Source organism: Apostichopus japonicus, chromosome 16 (genome assembly GCF_037975245.1).
Source record: "Apostichopus japonicus isolate 1M-3 chromosome 16, ASM3797524v1, whole genome shotgun sequence".
In the NCBI taxonomy this organism is placed as follows: domain Eukaryota; kingdom Metazoa; phylum Echinodermata; class Holothuroidea; order Aspidochirotida; family Stichopodidae; genus Apostichopus; species Apostichopus japonicus.
Genome location: NC_092576.1, coordinates 8775433 through 8797998, shown reverse-complemented (window position 1 = coordinate 8797998; position 22566 = coordinate 8775433). Strand labels below are relative to the sequence as shown.

The 22566-nt window shown below is 37.7% G+C and overlaps 1 protein-coding gene across 9 annotated transcripts in view; it reads left to right on the top strand.

The window, feature by feature from the left end:
• LOC139982345 (MAM and LDL-receptor class A domain-containing protein 1-like) overlaps positions 1-22566 on the top strand; it is a 191689-nt gene that overhangs the window by 53256 nt on the left and 115867 nt on the right. For all 9 annotated transcript variants that reach the window (XM_071995073.1, XM_071995074.1, XM_071995072.1 and 6 more), the window contains 19 exons: positions 249-404; positions 1020-1157; positions 1578-1706; positions 1855-1985; positions 2342-2483; positions 8303-8452; positions 10891-11141; positions 11794-11884; positions 12641-12784; positions 13300-13556; positions 14099-14611; positions 15562-15760; positions 16405-16542; positions 17259-17384; positions 18606-18736; positions 19356-19440; positions 20068-20187; positions 21539-21685; positions 22133-22395. In XM_071995073.1, coding sequence (XP_071851174.1) covers positions 249-404; positions 1020-1157; positions 1578-1706; positions 1855-1985; positions 2342-2483; positions 8303-8452; positions 10891-11141; positions 11794-11884; positions 12641-12784; positions 13300-13556; positions 14099-14611; positions 15562-15760; positions 16405-16542; positions 17259-17384; positions 18606-18736; positions 19356-19440; positions 20068-20187; positions 21539-21685; positions 22133-22395 — 3311 coding nt within the window. The remainder of the gene's footprint in view (positions 1-248; positions 405-1019; positions 1158-1577; positions 1707-1854; positions 1986-2341; positions 2484-8302; positions 8453-10890; positions 11142-11793; positions 11885-12640; positions 12785-13299; positions 13557-14098; positions 14612-15561; positions 15761-16404; positions 16543-17258; positions 17385-18605; positions 18737-19355; positions 19441-20067; positions 20188-21538; positions 21686-22132; positions 22396-22566) is intronic.

The following is a 22566-nucleotide window of genomic DNA, read 5'->3' as shown; positions in this document are numbered from 1 at the left end:
TGTGTTGTGATGTTTTGTGATCTGTCTTGTGATATTTTGCATTCTGTGTTGTGATGTTTTGTGTTCTGAGTTGTGATGTTTTGCATTCTGTGTTGTGATGTTTTGCATTCTGTGCTGTGATGCTTTGTACTGTGTTGTGATGTTCTGTGTTGAGATGGTCTGTATTGTGATAATAAAAGCAAGGTTAAAGATTTTAACCTGCGTCCCTCCAAACATGTCACATTTTCTGCTTCTTTATTCTACTCAAGCAATCAGTGCTGATGAATGGCGATTCACACAAGTGACAGTGAGGGCGCCCCATCGCTTTCAGATTGTTTTAGAGGTGATTCGTGGTTCATCGTGGACTGGTGACATAGCAGTCGATGACACATCACTCAAATTTGGCTCCTGTAATGGAAATCCAGGTACAAAGCCCACCCTGTCCTTTTCACCATTCATGTTTGAGTTTTCACTGATTTTCATATGTTAAAGGAGGCACAACCTTGCACAAAGTGGCTTTGGCCTATCCTATAGAATTAACGATCATGAACAACTTTCCCAAACAGTTGAAGAAAAATCTTTTCCAATTTGGGAAATATCACAGAATTTACTTCCCTTCACACACAAGGCTGAAGACTTGAGTTTAGCTTACCTATGATTTCTGTTTGCAACTATTGCTTACATTCTTTAATATGTGTTTCTCTATGTGTTACTTTATGTGTTACTATGTTTACTTCCACTAATGGATTTTCAAACTGATGTACCTAAATATTGAACCTCTTGTAACATGACCTAACGGTGACATTGGTTTCAATGTCAACACTGTTAACATTCTACCTTGAGAATATGAAAGAAAAACAAAGAGAAAATAAAAGGTTTCAGATAATAGTAGGATAATGATGTCACAGAAATTACAAAAGAACTGCTCTGAGACAAAAGTTGTTAAATGAGGAGGATATATCCCAGATGGCACAAACATTCTCTTATCTGTTCGGGGGTGTTTTTCTTGGTTCACGCTGTATTTATTATCTTCCACATAGGTTTCTGTAGTTTTGAAGAGGACACTTGCAGTTGGCGTAACGAACATGATGAAGATAATGTGGACTGGCTGCGGATGAGAGGGGTGCATGCGTTAGACAATGATGTATTGTTTGACCACACTACTGGAACAGACTTGGGTAAGTTTAAAAATGCATAAATTAGAGAATTTAATCAGTGCCATAAAATGTATTTCACAGTACCAGGGGTAAAATTAACGATATGTCCCCAGGCCTAGGGACCATTGTCAGTGGAAAAATTGCCCCTAGTTTCTAGCAATGGGGTGCATGCAACCAGGGTTATTAACCATGCATTCTCCATTTTGATTTATGTATGAACCATTTAGTCTCCTTTTGATCTACAGAACTCTGATGTACTAACAATATAGTACATATGATTTTAGTTTACATAAGCTTTGCTTTGCTGTTATTTCTGCTTTAAAGGTTTACCTAACTGAAGGCACTTGATATCAACCAAGGAATGAATGATCCTGTGCCAACCAAATTTTTAATTTCCCTATTTTTGTTGTGACTCTATGAAATGTTTTTCTGTTTCACCAGGATTCTACCTCTCTTTTGAAATTCTACCTCCTATCGTCCTTGCCGGACATAAAGCCATCCTCATCAGCGAGCACATGCCTGCCTCTCCCGATTCCTGCTTTGTCTTTTGGTATCATATGTTTGGACAAGGTGAGCATCACCAAACTATAAACAATTTTTTTTCTTTTTCTTTACAGTTTTGTAGCAACTTTGCAACTTGAATCATTTCACAAAATTGAAGTTTTAAAGATCAGGCATCGTTTTTGGTATCAAAACTTTTGTTATTTTTTGCTTTCAGGTACTGGAAGGCTCAGAGCTTACAAGTATGGAGGAACTAGTCCAGCTTCTGTCATCTTTGAATCCACTGAGGCTGTGAGTGACATGTGGAATATGGCCAGGGTGTCCATAACATCAACAGAAGAGTATCAGGTAAGGGGTGGGTTAAAGGGTATCAGGTAAGGGGTGGGTTAAAGGGTATCAGATTAGGAGTGGGGTGATTAATATCAGGAATTCGGTGGAGTCGAATGAAGTGCACCGGGTCAGTACCGGCTAAGGGACTAGGGAAAGAATATCAAGGAATCTGGTAGGAAGTGGAGAACCAGGTAAGGAGTGAAGCCAAGTGTACCTTGTAAGGAGGTAAAGTGTAGTTTGCCAGGTACTGCATGGAGTAATGAGGAACAGCCACGGAAGTGGTATGAAGAGAGTTTCGATCATTTCTGAGACAGTTGTGGAATATTTCTTCACTATTCACATTTTTGATGATATCATTCTCTTCTTACGACTAGATAAACATGGAGGCCGTATCTCTGAGTCGGAACGATGTAGGACACATTGCCATTGATGACATTGACCTGGAACCTGTCCCCTGTAGCACCCTAAGCACCCCAAGGACACCGACCGGTTCAACTACACCAGGACCAACCAGAGGTATGTTTACATCTCTCACCATCTCATTTCATTGTGAAAGGTTTGCTGAGCACTGCTTGATCTAGTCCATTCAGGTTGAAGAAATTGAATGAAGTTAAATATCTCAGAGGTGAATTGTAAGTTTGGCAGACTTGAACTGGATAGAACTGGATGGTGTGTGTTTTACATGATAGTTTATCTAAACTATCTGGATACAAATGTAACTGATGTTTGATTGTACTGCTTAAACCAGCTGTAACTGGTTAAAGCCGGCTATAGAAAAGTATTTACCTGCAAATACTGCATCTGGTAGTGGGCAACATCGATTTGACTTTTCATGGAATTGTCTATTGGTTATAACTGATTGGACCAGTTTTGAAGGGTTAAAACTGATTGGCCCAGTTTTGAATGGTTCAAACTGGTTGCGCCAGTTTTGAATGGTTAAAACTGATTGGACCAGTTTTGAATTGGTTAAAACTGGTTGGGCCAGTTTTGAATTGTTAAAACTGGTTGGGCCAGTTTTGACTGGCTACGACTGGCATCGATCAGCAGTCGGTTGATATTAACTGATACAACAGTTGAAAATTGTTCATATTGGTTAGAAGGGACTGTAACCAACGTCATCACACAACCTCTTGCATCTGGGTTTTGTCTTCTTACGTATGAATTGCTTCTGGTTGTCAGTTGTTTTGAACAAAGTGCTTTGTAAACCAGTTCCATCTGGTTGGAACTGGCTTGAACAGCTTTCACCTGACATAACCAGTTACACCTGGTTGAAACTGGCTTGAACAGTTTTTCCTTACATAAGCTGACTTCATTTGGTCTCCCTTTGATAAACGAGCTTTGAATATAACCATTTTAATTATAATGTGGATCATTGTCTCCTATCCCTAAGTTCAAGTTGTGAGCCTTCTGTCATATTCCATGTCTGTTGCTGCGATGTGTATACAGCATATACCATCTGCCACTGTCTACCACAGCTGTTGGTGAACCTTAGATCCTTAGGTCCTCGCAAAAAGGTTCGAAGGTCCTATAATCCTCCGAATAGCCCCAATTTGTCTCCAACTTTTCCACCGGCTTGCTGCAGAATTTATTCGTAATGATCACTGAAGATTGGCTTTGTCGGGCCAGACTGTTCAGGTGAGTTGATGTTGGGACTTAAGGTGCCACAGATAGTATGTCTACTGCCATAGGAAATAGTGTAGTAATAAAGGTGACTATATAGTGACACAGATAGTATGTGTACTGCCATAGGAAATAGTGGATAGTCATAAAGTTGAAATGCATACAAATTTATCATTGCATCATTAAAATATGTTAATGGATTCAGTATGTAACCTACGGTGGTTGTCACAATCACCTCACCTAAGGACTTCGTATTGCACTTTTAATTACATCATAATAGAGGGAAATGTGACTTTATGTCATCTGGGAAAATGTTAAATCGATGCCGTACAGGGTAACTCGGAAATGCTGTTTAAATTAAAGCCCTACCCAAGGGTTTATAAACATGGTTCCCATGATTTACAATAAACTGTGGGCAAGTAATCAGTGTTTCAAATAGCAGTGCATACATGAATTGCAGTGTGAGAATGAAGTGATATGATTTCATCTTGTTATACCATAAAAGTGTATTTTGGCAGCTGGCCAAACGAGGTAGACCCATTTGTGAAAAGATGATCCTTGGGATGTTCAGCATGTCTTATTTACTTCCTATGCCTTATTAACTTGAATGAACTCAATAGGTTATTTTCTATGTGAATTAGCTACTGCAGGAATCTAGCATCTTAAACTTGTCTGTTTGATAAATAAGTTTTATAAATCTCAAAATCCCTTACCAGAAAAAGTTTCATCACATAGCCATTAAGTCACAAAAGAAATACCTGAGTAAAATATTGCCTACAGTAGAACATGTATGCTCGAGAGGCTTCATTGAAACAATTTTTGGAATTGTGGCATATGTAGTTTTTCTCTTTGTTTCATCTTTCCAGTTGTCACTTTAGACCCAGTCAATAAATCTCTAAGCTGGATAATCCTCTTCCTAGCTATTGTGGGTGTTGGAGTATGCTTCCTCATTATATGGTTACAGAGTCCTGGTTGCTGCCAGCAAAAGAGAGCAAATTACGGAAGCTCTGAACGGCCTGAAATGGAGAGTGATCCTAATTTACCGTTTCTATCAACTACCGGCGCAATTGAAGTTGATGATGAGGAGACTCTAGTCTGAAGTCATCGAAAAATTAATTATTCACAAATTATTAAATGATATTCCGATGAGGTGACTTAGTCTGAAGTCATCGAAAAATTAATTATTCACAAATTAGTAAAATGATATTCCGATGAGGAGACTCTAGTCTAAAGTCATCGCAAAATTAATTATTCAAAAAATTAGTAAAATGATATTCCGATGAGGGGACTCTAGTCTTAAGTCATGGAAAAACGAATTATTCACGAATTAGTATATAATATTCTGATGAGGACAGTCTAGTCTGAAATCATCGAAAAATTAATTATTCACAAATTAGAAATTTGATATTCCGATGAAGAGACTCTAGTCTGAAGTCATGGAAAAATTAATTATTCACATTGGAAAATCACTATCATCATATTTTCATTTAGAATCCAACATATTCAGGGTTAACCAGTTATCTGTGAAATATTTATCAATACTAAATGACCATGGCAGTAATTTTGTTCACTATCAGCATAATTTGTAAATATCAGAATGGTTGGGATTTTAAGTATTACATGACAACTCTGCCAAAAAGGGCGTTTAAGGCAAACTTTTGTACTAACTCTAAACTTACATTGAAAGATTGTTTGCCACACAAACTTCTAAACAAAACCAAAGGAAAAAAATCAATTATTTTGCTCTTTATCTTTATATATTGTTACTTATTATTTCTTATCAAGACGTAATTGCGCCATTTTATCGTAATAATGCATAATTACAACGTTTCACAGTAACAAAGCTGGCCTTGTAGCAAATAATATTATAGTTAATAAATCCTAACAAGGAAATATTTTGGATTCAGTTAGTGAACCATTTATATTATATTATATTATGAAGTCCTTTCAGTTGTTCTTTATCCTGGATCAGTTATTAACCTTATTTAATTACATATTATGGATTTTAAAGATTTATTTATTCACATACAGATCTGTGGCTGTTTCAATAAACTTGTTTTCTTCATGTTCAATGACTGTTATCGTTGAGATGTGTTTTCTTTTCTTGTAAACCTGCTAAATACTTAGTTTGATATATCAGCGAGTTTGTCTTTAGTAAACTCATTGAATATGCATGAGCAATGATAACGCAATGTCAGGACTGAGAAGTAGCAATAATTACTGTTAATATTAAAACCATAGCAAATTTTGATTGATGTGTGTAGAATCTACAGACTCGTTAATAAATCTGGCAAATTTTATTCAACTCAAAATGTTTAACGACAGATAAGTCAATCAAAATAATGAATATTGAAGTAAATTGCATAGAATGGTGCTTATTTTCAATGAGCTTATAGGGCAGTAAGCTGGAAAGGTTGAAGTTAAAATTTCTCAAACACACATTGAGTCCTTATCCTTTAAACAAACTCCAACACATTACTTTTAATCAATGCCATCTTGTTTTGAGTAATTCTCAAAAAGTTTGGATAAATCCTGGCGAAAGAATACCAAAGGTTACTTTAAATAATAAATGTGTCAGTGATGAAAATGCAAAGTCATTGAAAGTTCTGTAATTTTTGTAAGCATATCCTGGTTAAAATGGCTACAGCCTTTTAAGACTCTTGGAGTCCTCCATTCAAACCAATGTCGAGCTATGACAGGCTGTCTTTTCTAGTGTCAGTTGCTGTTTTTTGTCTTTTGCTGGAAGATATATCTATGATTATGGATTTATGTTCATGTTCAATACATGAATGTTGATTTAAGGAATCAAACAATAGGTTCCTAGTTGAAACTCTTAATATTGTGTGTTACCTCCTAGGGTGACTGTCAACTAACTTTTGTTGATTTAAGGAAACAAACAATAGGTTCATATTTGAAACTCTTAATGTTGCATGTTACCTCCAAGGGTGACTAATGTAAACTAACTTTTATCATGAATGTTGCTTGAAATTAGGAAGCAAACAATAGGTTCATATTCGAAACTCTTAATGTGACTAATGCATAAACTTAATTTACCATGAATATTACTTTAAAGGAGCTTAGAAGGTATTCATATTTGATATTACATCATGTTGTGTGTGACTCTTAGCAGGTCTCTACCTCTTTAATAAAACCTGGAGAACTGCTTTAAACGAGCTTAGAATAGTTTGTGTTCAGTCGATACTATCAATGCATTCTGTTCCTTGCAGCATAATTCTTACATCTGAATAAAACCTGTCATATCATTTATTGTCATTCAGTACTACTCAAATTACTGGTTCTTGTTTAATATTTTACTAATACTCAAATTAATAATAGTATTATTTGCACTGTTTTTCCTACTGCAGCTGCAGGACAGTATGACTGCACATACATGTTCTTGTTTAATATTTTAATAACACTCAAATTAATAATAGTATGATTCCACTGTTTTGTTACTGCAGCTACAGGACAGTATGACTGCACATACATATTCTTGTTTAATATTTTACTAATACTCAAATTAGTAATAGTATGATTCCATTGTTTTGTTACTGCAGCTGCAGGACAGTATGACTGCACATACATGTTCTTGTTTAATATTTTAATAACACTCAAATTAATAATAGTATGATACCACTGTTTTGTTACTGCAGCTGCAGGACAGTATGACTGCACATACATATTCTTATTTCATATTTTACTAATACTCAAATTAATAATAGTATGATTCCACTGTTTTGTTACTGCAGCTGCAGGACAGTATGACTGCACATACATAATCTTGTTTAATATTTCACTAATACTCCAGTAAATAATAGTATGATTCCACTGTTTTTCCTACTGCAGCTGCAGGACAGTATGACTGCACATACATATTGTTATTTAATATTTTACTAATACTCTAGTTAATAATAGTATAATTCCACTGTTTTTTTACTGCAGCTGCAGGACAGTATGACTGCACATACATATTCTTATTTAATATTTTACTAATACTCTAGTTAATAATAGTATAATTCCACTGTTTTGTTACTGCAGCTGCAGGACAGTATGACTGCACATACATGTTCTTGTTTAATATTTTACTAATACTCAAATTAATAATTTAGTGTAATTCCACTGTTTTCCTACTGCAGCTGCAGGACAGTATGACTGCACATACATAGTGTTATTTAATATTTTACTAATACTCTAGTTAATAATAGTATAATTCCACTGTTTTGTTACTGCAGCTGCAGGACAGTATGACTGCACATACATGTTCTTGTTTAATATTTTACTAATACTCAAATTAATAATAGCATGATTACACTGTTTTGTTACTGCAGCTGCAGGACAGTATGACTGCACATACATGTTCTTGTTTAATATTTACTAATACTCAATTAATAATAGCATGATTCTACTGTTTTTCATACTGCAGCTGCAGGACAGTATGACTGCACATGTTCTTGTTTTAATATTTACTAATACTCAATTAATAATAGTATGATTCCACTGTTTTTCCTACTGCAGCTGCAGGACAGTATGACTGTACATACATATTCTTATTTAATATTTTACTAATACTCCTAATAATAGTATCATTTCCACTATCTTGTTACTGCAGCTGCAGGACAGTTTGACTGCACATATACGTTCTTGTCTCATATTTTACTTTTACTATTTTTTTACTATTAATAATAGTATCATTTCCACTGTTTTTCTTACTGCAGCTGCAGGACAGTATGACTGCACATTTGAGGAGGACATGTGTCTGTGGCAGATAGATGACACCAGCGACTTTGACTGGGAAAGGAGCCAGGGACCAAATTCATCACCGAATACTGGACCAGGCTCTGACCATACGATAGGCAGTGCCTTAGGTAAATATATCATATATCAATATTTATCTTAATTTCATCAACCTTGTACACAAAAGACGAAGATAAATAGAAAAATAAACAAATGGATTTGACTGTTGGTAAAGAAAGGTAATGTTACATGGTCATCAACAAAGGATAGTATTCATGAGAAAGAAGAACACCATCACAAAAACATTTAATCAAATTTTCTTTGTTTTTGAGGGGTTTATCAGGGTTAGAGTTTGCTTGCTTTAAGTAAATGATATCTTCTGAATTTGCAAACTTAAACTTTTGAACTGTATGTTTAACTTTCTACTCTTATTCATCATCTGATGGAGCCAGACATTCAAGCCCTCACAGTATATATGCAAATTGTTTTACATCCCTAGATCATACCAATTATCGTCTTTCAGTTTCTAGCATTTTCTAGATAATTATATACAGATGAACTGTAGTCTGCGGTCTGTATCAGCACATGCCAAACATGAATTTGCCACAAAGAATTGTTATATATGCCAGCTAAGTGGTTGGGTCTGGTAGTACTTCTTACGTCAATATTATCGATATATATAAGCCCATGTTTAGAGACACATTATCTTGCCCAAGATATGTGTCCCTAATGTGTCCTTTACATTTCTTCCGGCATCTCACATGGGACGGGAGGGGAGGGGAGGGGAGGGGAGGGGAGGGGAGGGGAGGGGAGGGGAGGGGAGGGGGAGGAGATAAAAAGACAACAATCTGATCATTCATGATGTTCCTCTAAGTATAAGACCTCTCTGGGACGTGAAGTCCACAGACCATGGTGCCACTGCACCCGCCACTCAGAAAGAGGAAAAGTACACATTAGAGTTTTACAGGTCATATGGGTGGACCAAACTCTGATTACCCACATGCCTGTCTCATTTCAGCAAACATTGTCATCCAAACCTGTAAAGTAGCTGCAGTTTTATGCAGTAAAACTGACAATATAACGTTATCAGAGGTCATGATGTTTCAACAACGTATGAACAAAAAGCTTTCAACTCAAAGACTCAGTATCGCTAATGTTCTGCTATCTTTTAATACAGATGAGTCTTGATCTGATATAACCCTTCAAACTGATGGTTACACGAGTGTTGATCCGCTATAACCCTTCAAACTGATGGTTAAACGAGTCTTGATCTGCTATAACCCTTCAAACGGATGGTTAAACGAGTCTTGATCTGCTATAACCCTTCAAACGGATGGTTAAACGAGTCTTGATCTGCTATAACCCTTCAAACCGATGGTTAAACGAGTCTTGATCTGATATAACCCTTCAAACAGATGGTTAAACGAGTGTTGATCTGATATAACCCTTCAAACAGATGGTTAAACGAGTCTTGATCCGCTATAACCCTTCAAACAGATGGTTAAACAGGTCTTGATCTGATATTACCCTTCAAACGGATGGTTAAACGAGTCTTGATCCGACATAACCCTTCAAACCGATGGTTAAACGAGTGTTGATCCGCTATAACCCTTCAAACAGATGGTTAAACAGGTCTTGATCTGATATTACCCTTCAAACTGATGGTTAAACGAGTCTTGATCTGACATAACCCTTCAAACGGATGGTTAACTTGGTCTGATATAACCCTTCAAACGGATGGTTAAACGAGTCTTGATCTGATATAACCTTTCAAACCGATGGTTAAACGAGTGTTGATCCGCTATAACCCTTCAAACAGATGGTTAAACGAGTCTCGATCTGATATAACCCTTCAAACCGATGGCTAAACGAGTCTTGATCTGACATAACCCTTCAAACGGATGGTTAAACGAGTCTTGATCTGATATAACCCTTCAAACCGATGGCTAAACGAGTCTTGATCTGACATAACCCTTCAAACGGATGGTTAAACGAGTCTTGATCCGCTATAACCCTTCAAACAGATGGTTAAACAGGTCTTGATCTGATATTACCCTTCAAACGGATGGTTAAACGAGTCTTGATCCGACATAACCCTTCAAACCGATGGTTAAACGAGTCTTGATCCGCTATAACCCTTCAAACAGATGGTTAAACAGGTCTTGATCTGATATTACCCTTCAAACAGATGGTTAAACGAGTCTTGATCTGCTATAACCCTTCAAACAGATGGTTAAATGAGTCTTGATCTGCTATAACCCTTCAAACAGATGGTTAAACGAGTCTTGATCTGCTATAACCCTTCAAACAGATGGTTAAATGAGTCTTGATCTGCTATAACCCTTCAAACGGATGGTTAAACGAGTCTCGATCTGCTATAACCCTTCAAACTGATGGTTAAGTGAGTCTTGATCTGCTATAACCCTTCAAGCCTGATAGTTACCTTACTTGTATAACACCATTCAGTTAAGATAAAACATAATCAGGAAAGTGATAGCCTGTGACCTAGGTCAAGGGTCACCTACAGTTTGATAACTTACTAGTCTATCCTATATTTGGCTCTATTTAGGATACTATTTAATAGCAAAGGCCAGCGGTCAACAGAAAGATGACGTGGCCAGACTCATAACGCCAGAGATCACAGCCCCGAGCCAAGGTTATTGCCTACAGTTCTGGTATCACATGTACGGTGTCTCCATCAATGCACTGAATGTATACGTGCAAACAGATGGAGGCCCTGGGACTCTAGAATGGACACGCTCCGGTAACCAAGGCGACAGGTGGACGCGTGGTCAAGTCTTCTTGAAAAATTCATTTAAGGTACCAATAATTTTTATGATTGTTTTTTTCATAATTACCCTCATGGTACTTACTGTATATAGTCATTTGAAGTAATATGGGATTGTAGAGGGTATTGGTGCAGGATCCAATATACCACATGTTGGGATTGAGGTATTAAAATGTCTCAAAGAAACTCTGTAAATTGCAAAAGAAAGAGATATCATGAAATATACTGAATGTATTGTTATTTTTGTTCCTTGCATGCTGTAATTTATAAAATACCAAATGACTGTTGAATTTTCATATCTTTGTGGTGATAATGTTAACCAAAAAGGCTGAGGTTAATTTCAATGTATTTTTTGAATCCAAAATAAAACAAAACTGTTAGCAAACTGCTTATCCACTAAGGAGCCTATGTATGGGAATGTGTAACAGTAAGTGTGCCTGCCGTTTCGATCCTAGCAGGATCTTCTTTAGAGGCTGAATGGCTGAATTCAGCCTCTGAAGATCCTGCTAGGATCAAACATTTAAACATTTTTGTAAACTGGATAAGGTGTTCTATGAAGTATGTTTGTAATAAAAGACGGAGGGTGTTTTCAATCTATTTTTTTTGTATTAAATAAACATTTTTGTAAAATGTGATAAAGTGTTCCATGAAATATGTTCGTAATAAGCCGTCATTTTTTCACAGGTGGTATTTGAAGCCATTGTTGGAGAAGACTTCCTCAGCGATATCACTCTGGACGACATATTTTTCTTTGAGGGGTCTTGTCCTGTTGCAGGTAAAGAGACCATCAAGAGGGCTAAGAGGACAGCAAAATAGTTCAACAAGAAAGAAAAATGAAATTAATAAAGAGAAAACATGGACCAATAATTTCCAGTCAGTTATGAGCTATAGATAAATTTACAACAACGTCATTAATAAATGCAACTCACCGGTGGAAATAGTGGAGAGGACCAATGAAATTTGATGTAACTGTTTTGAGATAGGATTATGTGTGTTACATATATATTAATTATGCATCTGCTTTTTTTTGCATTCTGCAGTATCTAGCAAGTATTCTCGTGGCCAAACTACATGCTAGACAATTCCATACGTCTTAGTGTTCTTTACTTTGAATTAAATTATTGAATATTATCTTAAACGGATTGAATAGTTCCCGTTTCTGTCTTGTATAATACAACCATGATTGAATCTCAGGCTCAAGTAGAGTGCTATATATTTTTTGGGGATTCATGGGTTTACATGAAATAGATACTAATAATTATGGTTTAATTGTTGAAGTATAGGTCTTTTGTGCCATGTTTAATATTTTCTTTGGCTTCAAGGACATCCTCATGTGGGCTACATGTGGTTGAATTGTGCCTCACGTGACATGTTTAGTATTCTTGTTGGTTACAAGGACATCCTCATGTGGGCTACATGTGGCTGGTTGTGCCTCAAGTGTTACATAAGTAGATGGAGAGAGGATAATAAGTACCTGGTCATCGCCATGGTAATCATCTTTTTCTTTCTCTGCTGCTGGTCGGTTTCACAGATCTCTGTGACTTTGAGTCGTCTCTGGAAGTCTGTGGTTTCTATCAGTATGAGAGTGACGTCTATAACTGGATCATAGCTAGCGGGAGTGGAGCCGATCCTACTCTTCAACCACCCACAGATGTATCTTATCAAACATCCTTCGGTAAGTGAATGAACACATTCTCATATTATGTTAATATCAGTGAGTATTTTATCGTCAATACAATTTGTACCAAAGTCATTCCAGTATTAAACTAAGTGTAATGCTGTGAAGTACATTCCATTCAAGAATTATTTTATAGCAGAAATTAATTATGCAAGGATTAATGTTGCAATCTCTTTAACACTTCTCCACAAGATTAGGAAGTTATCTCAACTACAAAAACATGTTTGAGGGAGCATTCATTTAAAACATAACTAATTAAAACTTCTTATTTTATATTCTTTGTGTTTACCATGCTCATTAACCTGTCTGTATTCTGTGCGTGTTTTTGTTGTCTGTTACTGTAACTTGTCATATAGCCTTTGAAGAAAATCCTGCTAGGATCGAAATGTCAGGCCAACTTACTTTTACACATATTTTTTATTCTTCATACAGACTGTGCTATTGGGTGAAGTACCTGAAAGCCTGCATATATATACTTAATTCTCCAAATATCCCCCCTTTCTCTTTCTTAGGACATTACTTCTTCTTTAACGAGACTTATGAGAATCCCGTCGGCAGCAACGAGGCTCCGTTCTACACACAGAGGATTACATCTTCTGATACGTGCGTGAGATTCTGGTATCGTACGAACGGACCCACGGCCACCCTGACCATCTCCCAGATGGTCAACGGAAATGCACTCCCTGGAAGGACATTCTCTACGGGACAAATTACCACCGCGAGATGGCATCTGTCACAGACCAGCTTTGTTGGCTCATTTGGATATAATGTGAGTGAATATTCATCATGATTTATGAATATGTATGTTAGCAGTAATATATATATATATATATATATATATTTATATATATATAGATGACACCACATTGTTTGTATGCATATATAATCAAGGTCATGCACTGAGAGATCTAATTAGTATTTTATTGCAGCGGTTTAGGCAAACACAATGAAGGTTTTTTGCTAATTTTCAAAAAAGTTACATGTGGATAATATTTTAGCACTCAGCAGTTTATACTAATTAATGACAACTTTATTGTTGATAATTCTGAATGCATAGTAGGCTAGGTCTTTCATACAGAGTAGGCTTAGTGCATTCATTAAGATGGTCTGGTTGGGATAGGCCATAGTGACAATAGTCTGTTTTAGTGAAACAGATTTTACATTGGATATGCAATCGGCCCCCAAAAAATTTGTGTCTGTTTTTAGGGCATGTGATGACAAGCTGATGTGCCCTGAAAATGGAACTCAACTATTCTAATATGAAAAGGAAAATGCAAAAACGTAAATTGCTTTTGTTTTTATTCCCGCTAGCTACAATTTGCAGCTTCCCTGGCAAATGGTGACACATATGTAGCTGTCGACGACATCGAAATATCCGGCCAGGCCTGCCAGCAACTCGCCTCTTGTAACTTTGAAGGCAATCTGTGTTCGTATTTGAACCTCGGCGGAGACGACTTTGATTGGCGTCGTCAACCGGGCAGCTCTACGACACCTTACAACGGTCCGAGCAATGATCACACGTTCGGATTATCCAGCGGTTACTACGCCTTTGCGGATACGTCCTTCCCCAGGGTCCAGGGGGACCTTGCCTGGCTGTTAACGGACACAGACCTAGACGTGGGGGTGTCTTACTGTCTCTCTATGTGGTACTATATGGTTGGCGATGAGACATCGGAGACGAACACTCTGGTCCTTTACCAGAGAAAGAGCGAAGCAGATCAGGAAAGCTGGGCAAATCTGGGATATTGGAATTCAACTGCCAAGAGGAACCAGTGGTTCCATGAGCTGGTTGATATTGTCCCTCAGTGGTCATTCATTCAACTGGTGAGTTTTGTATAGCAGTCCCACCCCCTCCTGTTACTCTCCAATATTGTTTCTTTCGTATTGTTTTTGCAAGGAAGGTGGGGTTACCTCAGTTTGCAAAGAAGGTGGGATAACTTTAGTTTTGAAAAGGTGTGGTTACCTCAGTTTGCAAGAAAGGTGGGTTACCTTTGTTTGCAAGGAAGGTGGGGTTACCTCAGTTTTGCAAGGAAGGTGGGGTTACCTCAGTTTTGCAAGGAAGGTGGGGTTACCTCAGTTTTGCAAAGAAGATGGGTTTACCTTAGTTTAATACAAGAAAGGTGGGGTTACCTCAGTTTACAAGGAAGGTTGGGTTTACCTCAGTTCAAAGAAAGTGGGTTTACCTCAGTTTGCAAGGAAGTTGGGTTACCTTAGTTTAAGGAAGGTGGGGTTATCCAGTTATGCAAGGAAGGTGGGGTTACCTCAGTTTAAACATTGTTCATGATGTATTTATCTATGCTCAGAGCTGGTAATCTTAAATTCACTTTGATTGAAAGACAGCAATGCTTTAGACAGGTTTTTGATGTTATAATGATGATTTATTATGTAATGAAACTTAATGTCAAGCCACTGCTTTTTGAAACTTTTTCAAAGGACAGACATAAATACATTAAAATAGATGCAGTGGTGTCCCCCCCAATTAAAATCATTAATTAATTAATGCATGGTCTGTTTGGCAAAAAGATGAGATCACCGAGCAAGACTGGTTGAGATTTTTGATATCCTCGACCTTTATTATTGCAGTCATAGGGGATAAAGGTTTCTAAACTGGCAAACGTAAAAAAGAAATATAGTCAACGGAAAACCATACCACCAACTTAAAATTGAACAACCTAACAGGTGGTTGACCATGGAAGTTTATACTGGTACAAATCCTATTTTGAGCCAACAATGTCCCCTTCTGCTCTTTCAAATGTTTTTTCCTTTCTGGTCAGATTTTTGAAGCACAGGCTGGTAATGTGATTAGTGGAGGGGTGGCCCTGGATGACCTTCAGATATACCCCGGGGTGTGTGTCGCCCCTACTGTCCCATCCTGTGTCTTTACCTGTGGTGACGGTACATGCTTGAATGATGCAAGACTAATCTGTGACTTCAGAGAGGACTGTAATGATGGATCTGATGAAGATGCATGCGGTAGGTATAGTAGGCTGATGAAATGCATTGTGGGTAAATAGTCATATGAAACTGACATAATGCTCATTGTTATGACAATCAGGCATATATAAATTTCAAGGATTAAGGAAAATGCAATTATAATCTCATCAGGTTATTATCTCAGTTTTGAGATTGCTATTAGAGGGTTTAGTTTTCTATCTGTTATGCAATATTTTGAAAAATTAATCTAATTTTCTTGAGGATTGTAATAATTTAACTTTGCTCAGACATTGATGAAATCTTGTTACACGTTAGCATTTCTCATAATGTTGAATTCAAACTTAGCAAGTTGGGGGGGGGGAGGGGGAGGGGGAGTTCAGAGGGTTTCTTCCTTATGACCTGAATGGGATGAAGAAAATGTATTCTCAGTTTTACAAAATACTTCAGGAAAAATAAAGACTTCAAAACGGCGTCCCAGAGACAGAATCGTCCCTGGGAACTGACCTGGCACTATTTGACACCACTTTGTAATTCTAGGGTCTTTAGGGAAACTCATTTGACAGACCTTACACTACTGTATGAGACACCACTGTTTGTTATTTCTAGGGTCTCTCTCATTTGCTAATGGAATGCCCAGAGCATTATCGTCTAATCTATTTTCTTTCTTGATTCCCATCTCAAAGGCGACTGCACTTTTGAGGATGGTCTCTGTGGTTACTCGGACATTAGCACAGGTTCATACCAATGGGTTAATGTCACTGGTAACAGCGCCACACTGACCTCTGGACCTGCTACAGACCACACCCTGGGAACTGGTGGTGGTATGTAAAAGAAAATAACTTCTGTTTCTCTTGGAATAAATAGAAACTTTCTGTGTAAGACAACCGTTTAAGGCTGTAATATGTTACAAGTTGCTAAGGAATAGCTTTAAATCAATGTTCAGTTTTTTGTTTTCCTGATCACTGTTCAAATGTACGTATTAAGATCCTCCTGCAAGCAGGAACTTGCGAAGAAGCCATCATTAGCTTATCAAAGCCGCAAGCTGACCGAAGTCAGTCTCTTACATTCATATTTAACGTCCATGATTATGAATTGTCAATTCTTAACAACTCTGTAACTGGACGACATACATTAATCTTGGAGTGTCTCGAACTCGGGACCTTATGATTGAAAGGCACCGATTGATATGATTGAAATGATATAGATATGTCCCTATATCTCCCCAGTGGACATCTCAGAACCATGAAGGTATCTTATTTCTTTCTTACTTCATCTAAGATTGTCAAATGTCCTTGATTAGTGTTCTCGTTCTTAGGTTAGTATTCATGTTTGAGGTTTCTAGTCGTGGCTATTTTAAGCTTATTTAGTAAGCTGTTTTATATCTTTCTAACAATCCTTGAAGCATGTTACATTTTGATAAGTTGTCACATATATGTGGCTTCTAGTGCTGGCAGTTGAAGCTTGCATAAAATTAAGCTGTTTATATCTTTTCAGGCACTGTCTCAATAGTTTATTTGTTTATTATTCATTTTTCCAGGTTCCTACATGTACGTGGCCGCTGGTAGTGGTTCTGGATTCAGTAAAGCAATCTTGCAGACATCAGATTTACGTAACTCCGCTCCTAGTTGCCTCCTAGATTTATGGGTTCATATTCAGGGACAAGGTGAACAAATCATTTCTATCCATTAAAATAATCAATTTAGAGAAGACCCCAAAAACAACCTTTTTTCAGATGTCAGATTAATGATTTTTCATACTATTGTATAGTTAGACATATAACAAGACATGACATGACATAACAAAAAATGACATGACATAACATTGTAACGTAATGTCACATAACATAACATAACATAACAAAACATAACATAACATAACATAACAACATAACATGACCAAAAATGACATGCCATGACATAACAACATAACATAACAACATAACATAACAACATGACATGATATGACATTGCAACATGATGTAACATAACATAACAACATAACATAACAGCATAACAAAACAACATGATATGACATAACATTGTAACATGATATGACAAACCATTGTAACATGATGTAACATAACATAACAACATAGCATAACATAACATTGTAACGTACTGTAACATAACATTGTAATGTAACATAACATTGTAACATGATGCAACATAACATAACAACATAACATAACATTGTAACGTACTGGTACATAACATTGTAATGTAACATAACATTGTATCATGATGTAACATAACATAACAACATAGCATAACATAACATTGTAACGTACTGTAACATAACATTTTAATGTAACATAACATTGTAACATGATGTAACATAACATAACAACATAGCATAACATAACATTGTAACGTACTGTAACATAACATTGTAATGTAACATACCATTGTAACATGATGTAACATAACATAACAACATAGCATAACATAACATTGTAATGTACTGTAACATAACATTGTAATGTAACATAACATTGTAACATGATGTAACATAACATAACAACATAGCATAACATAACATTGTAACGTACTGTAACATAACATTGTAATGTAACATAACATTGTAACATGATGTAACATAACATAACAACATAGCATAACATAACATTGTAACCTACTGTAACATAACATTGTAATGTAACATAACATTGTAACATGATGCAACATAACATAACAACATAACATTGTAACCTACTGTAACATAACATTGTAATGTAACATAACATTTCAACATGATGTAACATAACATAACATAATTGTAGTTTTGTGTTTTACATACCTGTCTTTTCTTCACCCAAGCTTTTCTAGTCGTACATGTTTAAGTCATCTGTTCTTCTCCTTGTGTTTTTTCCTCTTTCAATGTTTAGACATTGATCACTTTGGCATGTACTTGTTGGTTGGGTCCAGCAGAACTCTATTACACTGGATTGAAGAGGACCTGGGTGTTCTTTGGACCAGGATACAAGTTGGGGTCGGACGGGTTGTAGGACCATTCAGGGTAAGAACTATTGATTGGTCATTTTGAATTAGCTGTTTCATTATTACATTGTACAATAAGTTCATGTGGGTACGGTGAATGCCCTTTTTCATTTGCTGAGCTGCAGTTTTATGGAACAATCTTCCTATTACTATCAGAAACTCTGCTTCTATATAAACCTTTAAGACTGCTGTTAAAACACATTCATTTTCTTTTCTTGCTTTGTACCTGTTCTTGTCTTTGTTACAAGTAAAGCGCATTGAGACTGCCTCAGGTATACTGCGCTATATAAGAATCTATTATTATTATTATTAAGTCCTGATGCCTTATGAGCACATTAGTTTAGTTTAGTATTTCTCACAGGTTATTTAGTTAACGTAAACTCTTTTGAAACTGTACCCAAAACCGTATGAAAATCTCTTTTCGATGAGTGTTCAGAGAGCTATGCGACAGGTGTGAAATGGTCACAGCCAATCCTGCTCTGAGATTCCCCATCTCACGACCCCTTCCAAGTAACAGTACTTTTGAAGTTTGTAAATACCAGACTTAGAATGTCTGCAAGCACTTGAATGGATATCTAGTTTATCATTTCTGTGTTTCGTTGAGACTATTTTGTTTTTATCCCCTTGATTCACATTAGATTGACCTTGAAGCTCAGAGATCGTTCAGCAGTGTTGGTCATATGGCATTAGATGACGTGTCATTTCAGTCCTGTGGCTATCCGGGTAAGAAATATGTTTGTTAATAAGTTAGTTTTGTTAATAAGTTGTTAATAAGTTAATAAGTTGTGGAGTGTTAGCTCAGTGGTTGACATCGGTGCCTTTCAATCATAAGGTCTCCGGTTCGAGTCAATCCCAGATTAATGTATGTCGTCCAGTTACAGAGTTGTTGGCAATTAACAATTCATAATCATGGACGTTAAATATGAATGTGAGAGACTGACTTCGGTCAGTTTGCGGCTTTGATAAGCCAATTAGGCTTCTTCGCGAGTTCCTGCTTGCAGGAGGATCTAAAATACATACATACATACATACATACAATAAGGGACTCGTTGAAAACAAAGAATAGAGAATGTGTTAGTAAACCTGCTTGATTTTGCAGGTATATTGTGACAGCACAATCATTCTATTGTTTACTCTGCAGGGATTCACAGCAACGTAATGTGACATTCTGTACCATAGTGTAATCCATTGTATTGAGTCTTACCATTTCATGCTGTAACATAAGGAACTCAATCCAATTATTTATTTATTTATTTTTGTCAGCACATGTATGCCTTAATTCCATTCCTTGAATTGTCAGAGGATACTTAGTACCATGTATCTCTTGAATCTCACGTTATCCCTTCTCAGACTCTCAAGTTTCCTGTCAAAATGATGAGTTCCGGTGTGCAAACCAGCGTTGTATAGATGACACCAGAGTCTGTGATCTCACAGACGACTGCGGGGATCAGTCTGACGAAATCAATTGTGGTAATTTTAGCTTTGTAATTTTTTTAATTTGGACCTTTTCTGTTGAGATGAGCACCTTTTGATTAATCTGTATATGGTTTCTCTAAATTTAACCCTCTCCTCCCTACAAACCATACCTCTCGTCCCTACAAACCATACCTCCCTCTCCTCCCTACAAACCAAACTTCCCTCTACTCCCTACAAAATATACCCCCCTCTCCTCCTTGCAAACCATACCTCCCTCTCCTCCCTACAAACCATACCCCCCTCTCCTCCTTGCAAACCATACCTCCCTCTCCTCCCTACAATCCATACCCCCCCCTCTCCTCCCTACAAACCATACCTCCCTCTCATCCCTACAAACCATACCTCCCTCTCATCCCTACAAACCATACCTCCCTCTCCTCCCTACAAACCAAACCTCCCTCTACTCCCTACAATACATACCCCCCTCTCCTCGCTACAAACCATACCTCCCTCTCTTCCCTACAAACCATACCTCCCTCCCTCCCTCCCTCCCTACAAACCATACCTCCCTCTCCTCCCTACAAACCATACCTCCTTCTCCTCCGTACATACCATACCTCACTCTCCTCCCTACAAACCATACCCCCCTCTCCTCCCTACAAACCATACCTCACTCTCCTCCCTACAAACCATACCTCCCTCTCCTCCCTACAAACCATACCTCCCTCTCCTCCCTACAAACCATACCTCCCTCTCCTCGCTGCAAACCATACCTCCCTCTCCTCGCTGCAAACCATACCTCCCTCTCCTCGCTGCAAACCATACCTCCCTCTCCTCGCTGCAAACCATACCTCCCTCTCCTCGCTGCAAACCATACCTCTCTCTCCTCCCTACAAACCATACCTCCCTCTCCTCGCCACAAACCATACCTCTCTCTTCTCCCCACAAACCATACCTCTCTCTCCTCCCTACAAACCATACCTCTCTCTCCTCGCTGCAAACCATACCTCCCTCTCCTCGCTGCAAACCATACCTCTCTCTCCTCCCTACAAACCATACCTCCCTCTCCTCCCTACAAACCATACCTCCCTCTCCTCGCTGCAAACCATACCTCCCTCTCCTCCCTGCAAACCATACCTCCCTCTCCTCCCTACAAACCATACCTCCCTCTCCTCCCTACAAACCATACCTCCCTCTCCTCGCTGCAAACCATACCTCCTTCTCCTCCCTACAAACCATACCTCCCTCTCCTCCCTACAAACCATACCTCCCTCTCCTCCCTACAAACCATACCTCACTCACCCTTTCACCCTTTCCATCTCTTTATTATGTTATACCTCACTCAAGTTTATAACCAGATGTCATTGACATGCCGTACCGTAATTAATGGTTAAATTTCCTGCAGGTGACTATGTGACCTGTACATTTGAACATGGTATCTGTGAATGGGAACAGCTACACACAGATGAATTAGACTGGGACCTGGAACAGGGTCTCACTAGGACACCTTGGACTGGTCCAGCATATGACCATACTACTTCAACTAACACAGGTAAAATCTGCACTTAAATTATTGATTTCAGTTTTGACATTCAAATTATATTTGTTATTGATTTTGTGAATGATGTAAAACTGATGGGGGAAAATTTTAGGTAATGGAAAAGAGCAGAGAAATTTATGGATGGAATGAAATTCAAACCAGTGACCTCTGGGTTACAAAAATAATCTCTTTTCTTTAATTAGAAATTCTGTAGCTCTATATATGACATGATCCTAATTTGTGTACAGTTACTGCTAGAAAATTTACACAAGTACAGGACCGGTACCAAACCACAAAAGTTCTACAACTTGGTTTACTGTTCCATCCTGTGGTTGTGATAAAGTTGCTTTTAAAACAAATATATGATCGTTAGGTTTAACAACAGAGTCGTTCTCGCTTTCTACAACTTTAGTCGAAAAAATAAAATTTTCTGTAACTTATCGTCTTTTGCTCTGGCAGGAACCTATTTGTACATGGAATCATCCCCTCCAAGACAAGAAGGAGACAGGGCTCGGCTAGCTAGTCCCGTCTTTGACCCATCGCCTCAGGAATGCCAGCTGAGGTTCTACTATCACATGTACGGTGCAGAGATTGGAAGACTTGCCGTATACACTAGGACCCAGATCAACGGCCCTCTGACTCTCAAGTGGACACGGATTGGCAATTTTGGAGATTTCTATGAAAGAGGAGATATAATTCTTAACATGGATGATCCCTTCCAGGTAACAATGTTTATCCTTTTTTTTTGGTCATTCTCACTTATTTTCCTCTTCCCCAGTCCCCTCTCTACTCCCCTGCCCCCATTTTCCTCCCCTTTCCCTCCTGTCTCCTCCTGCTACCCTCTCTCCTTTCCATCAACTAAAGAACTGAAAATTTATCAGTATGTTTCCTCC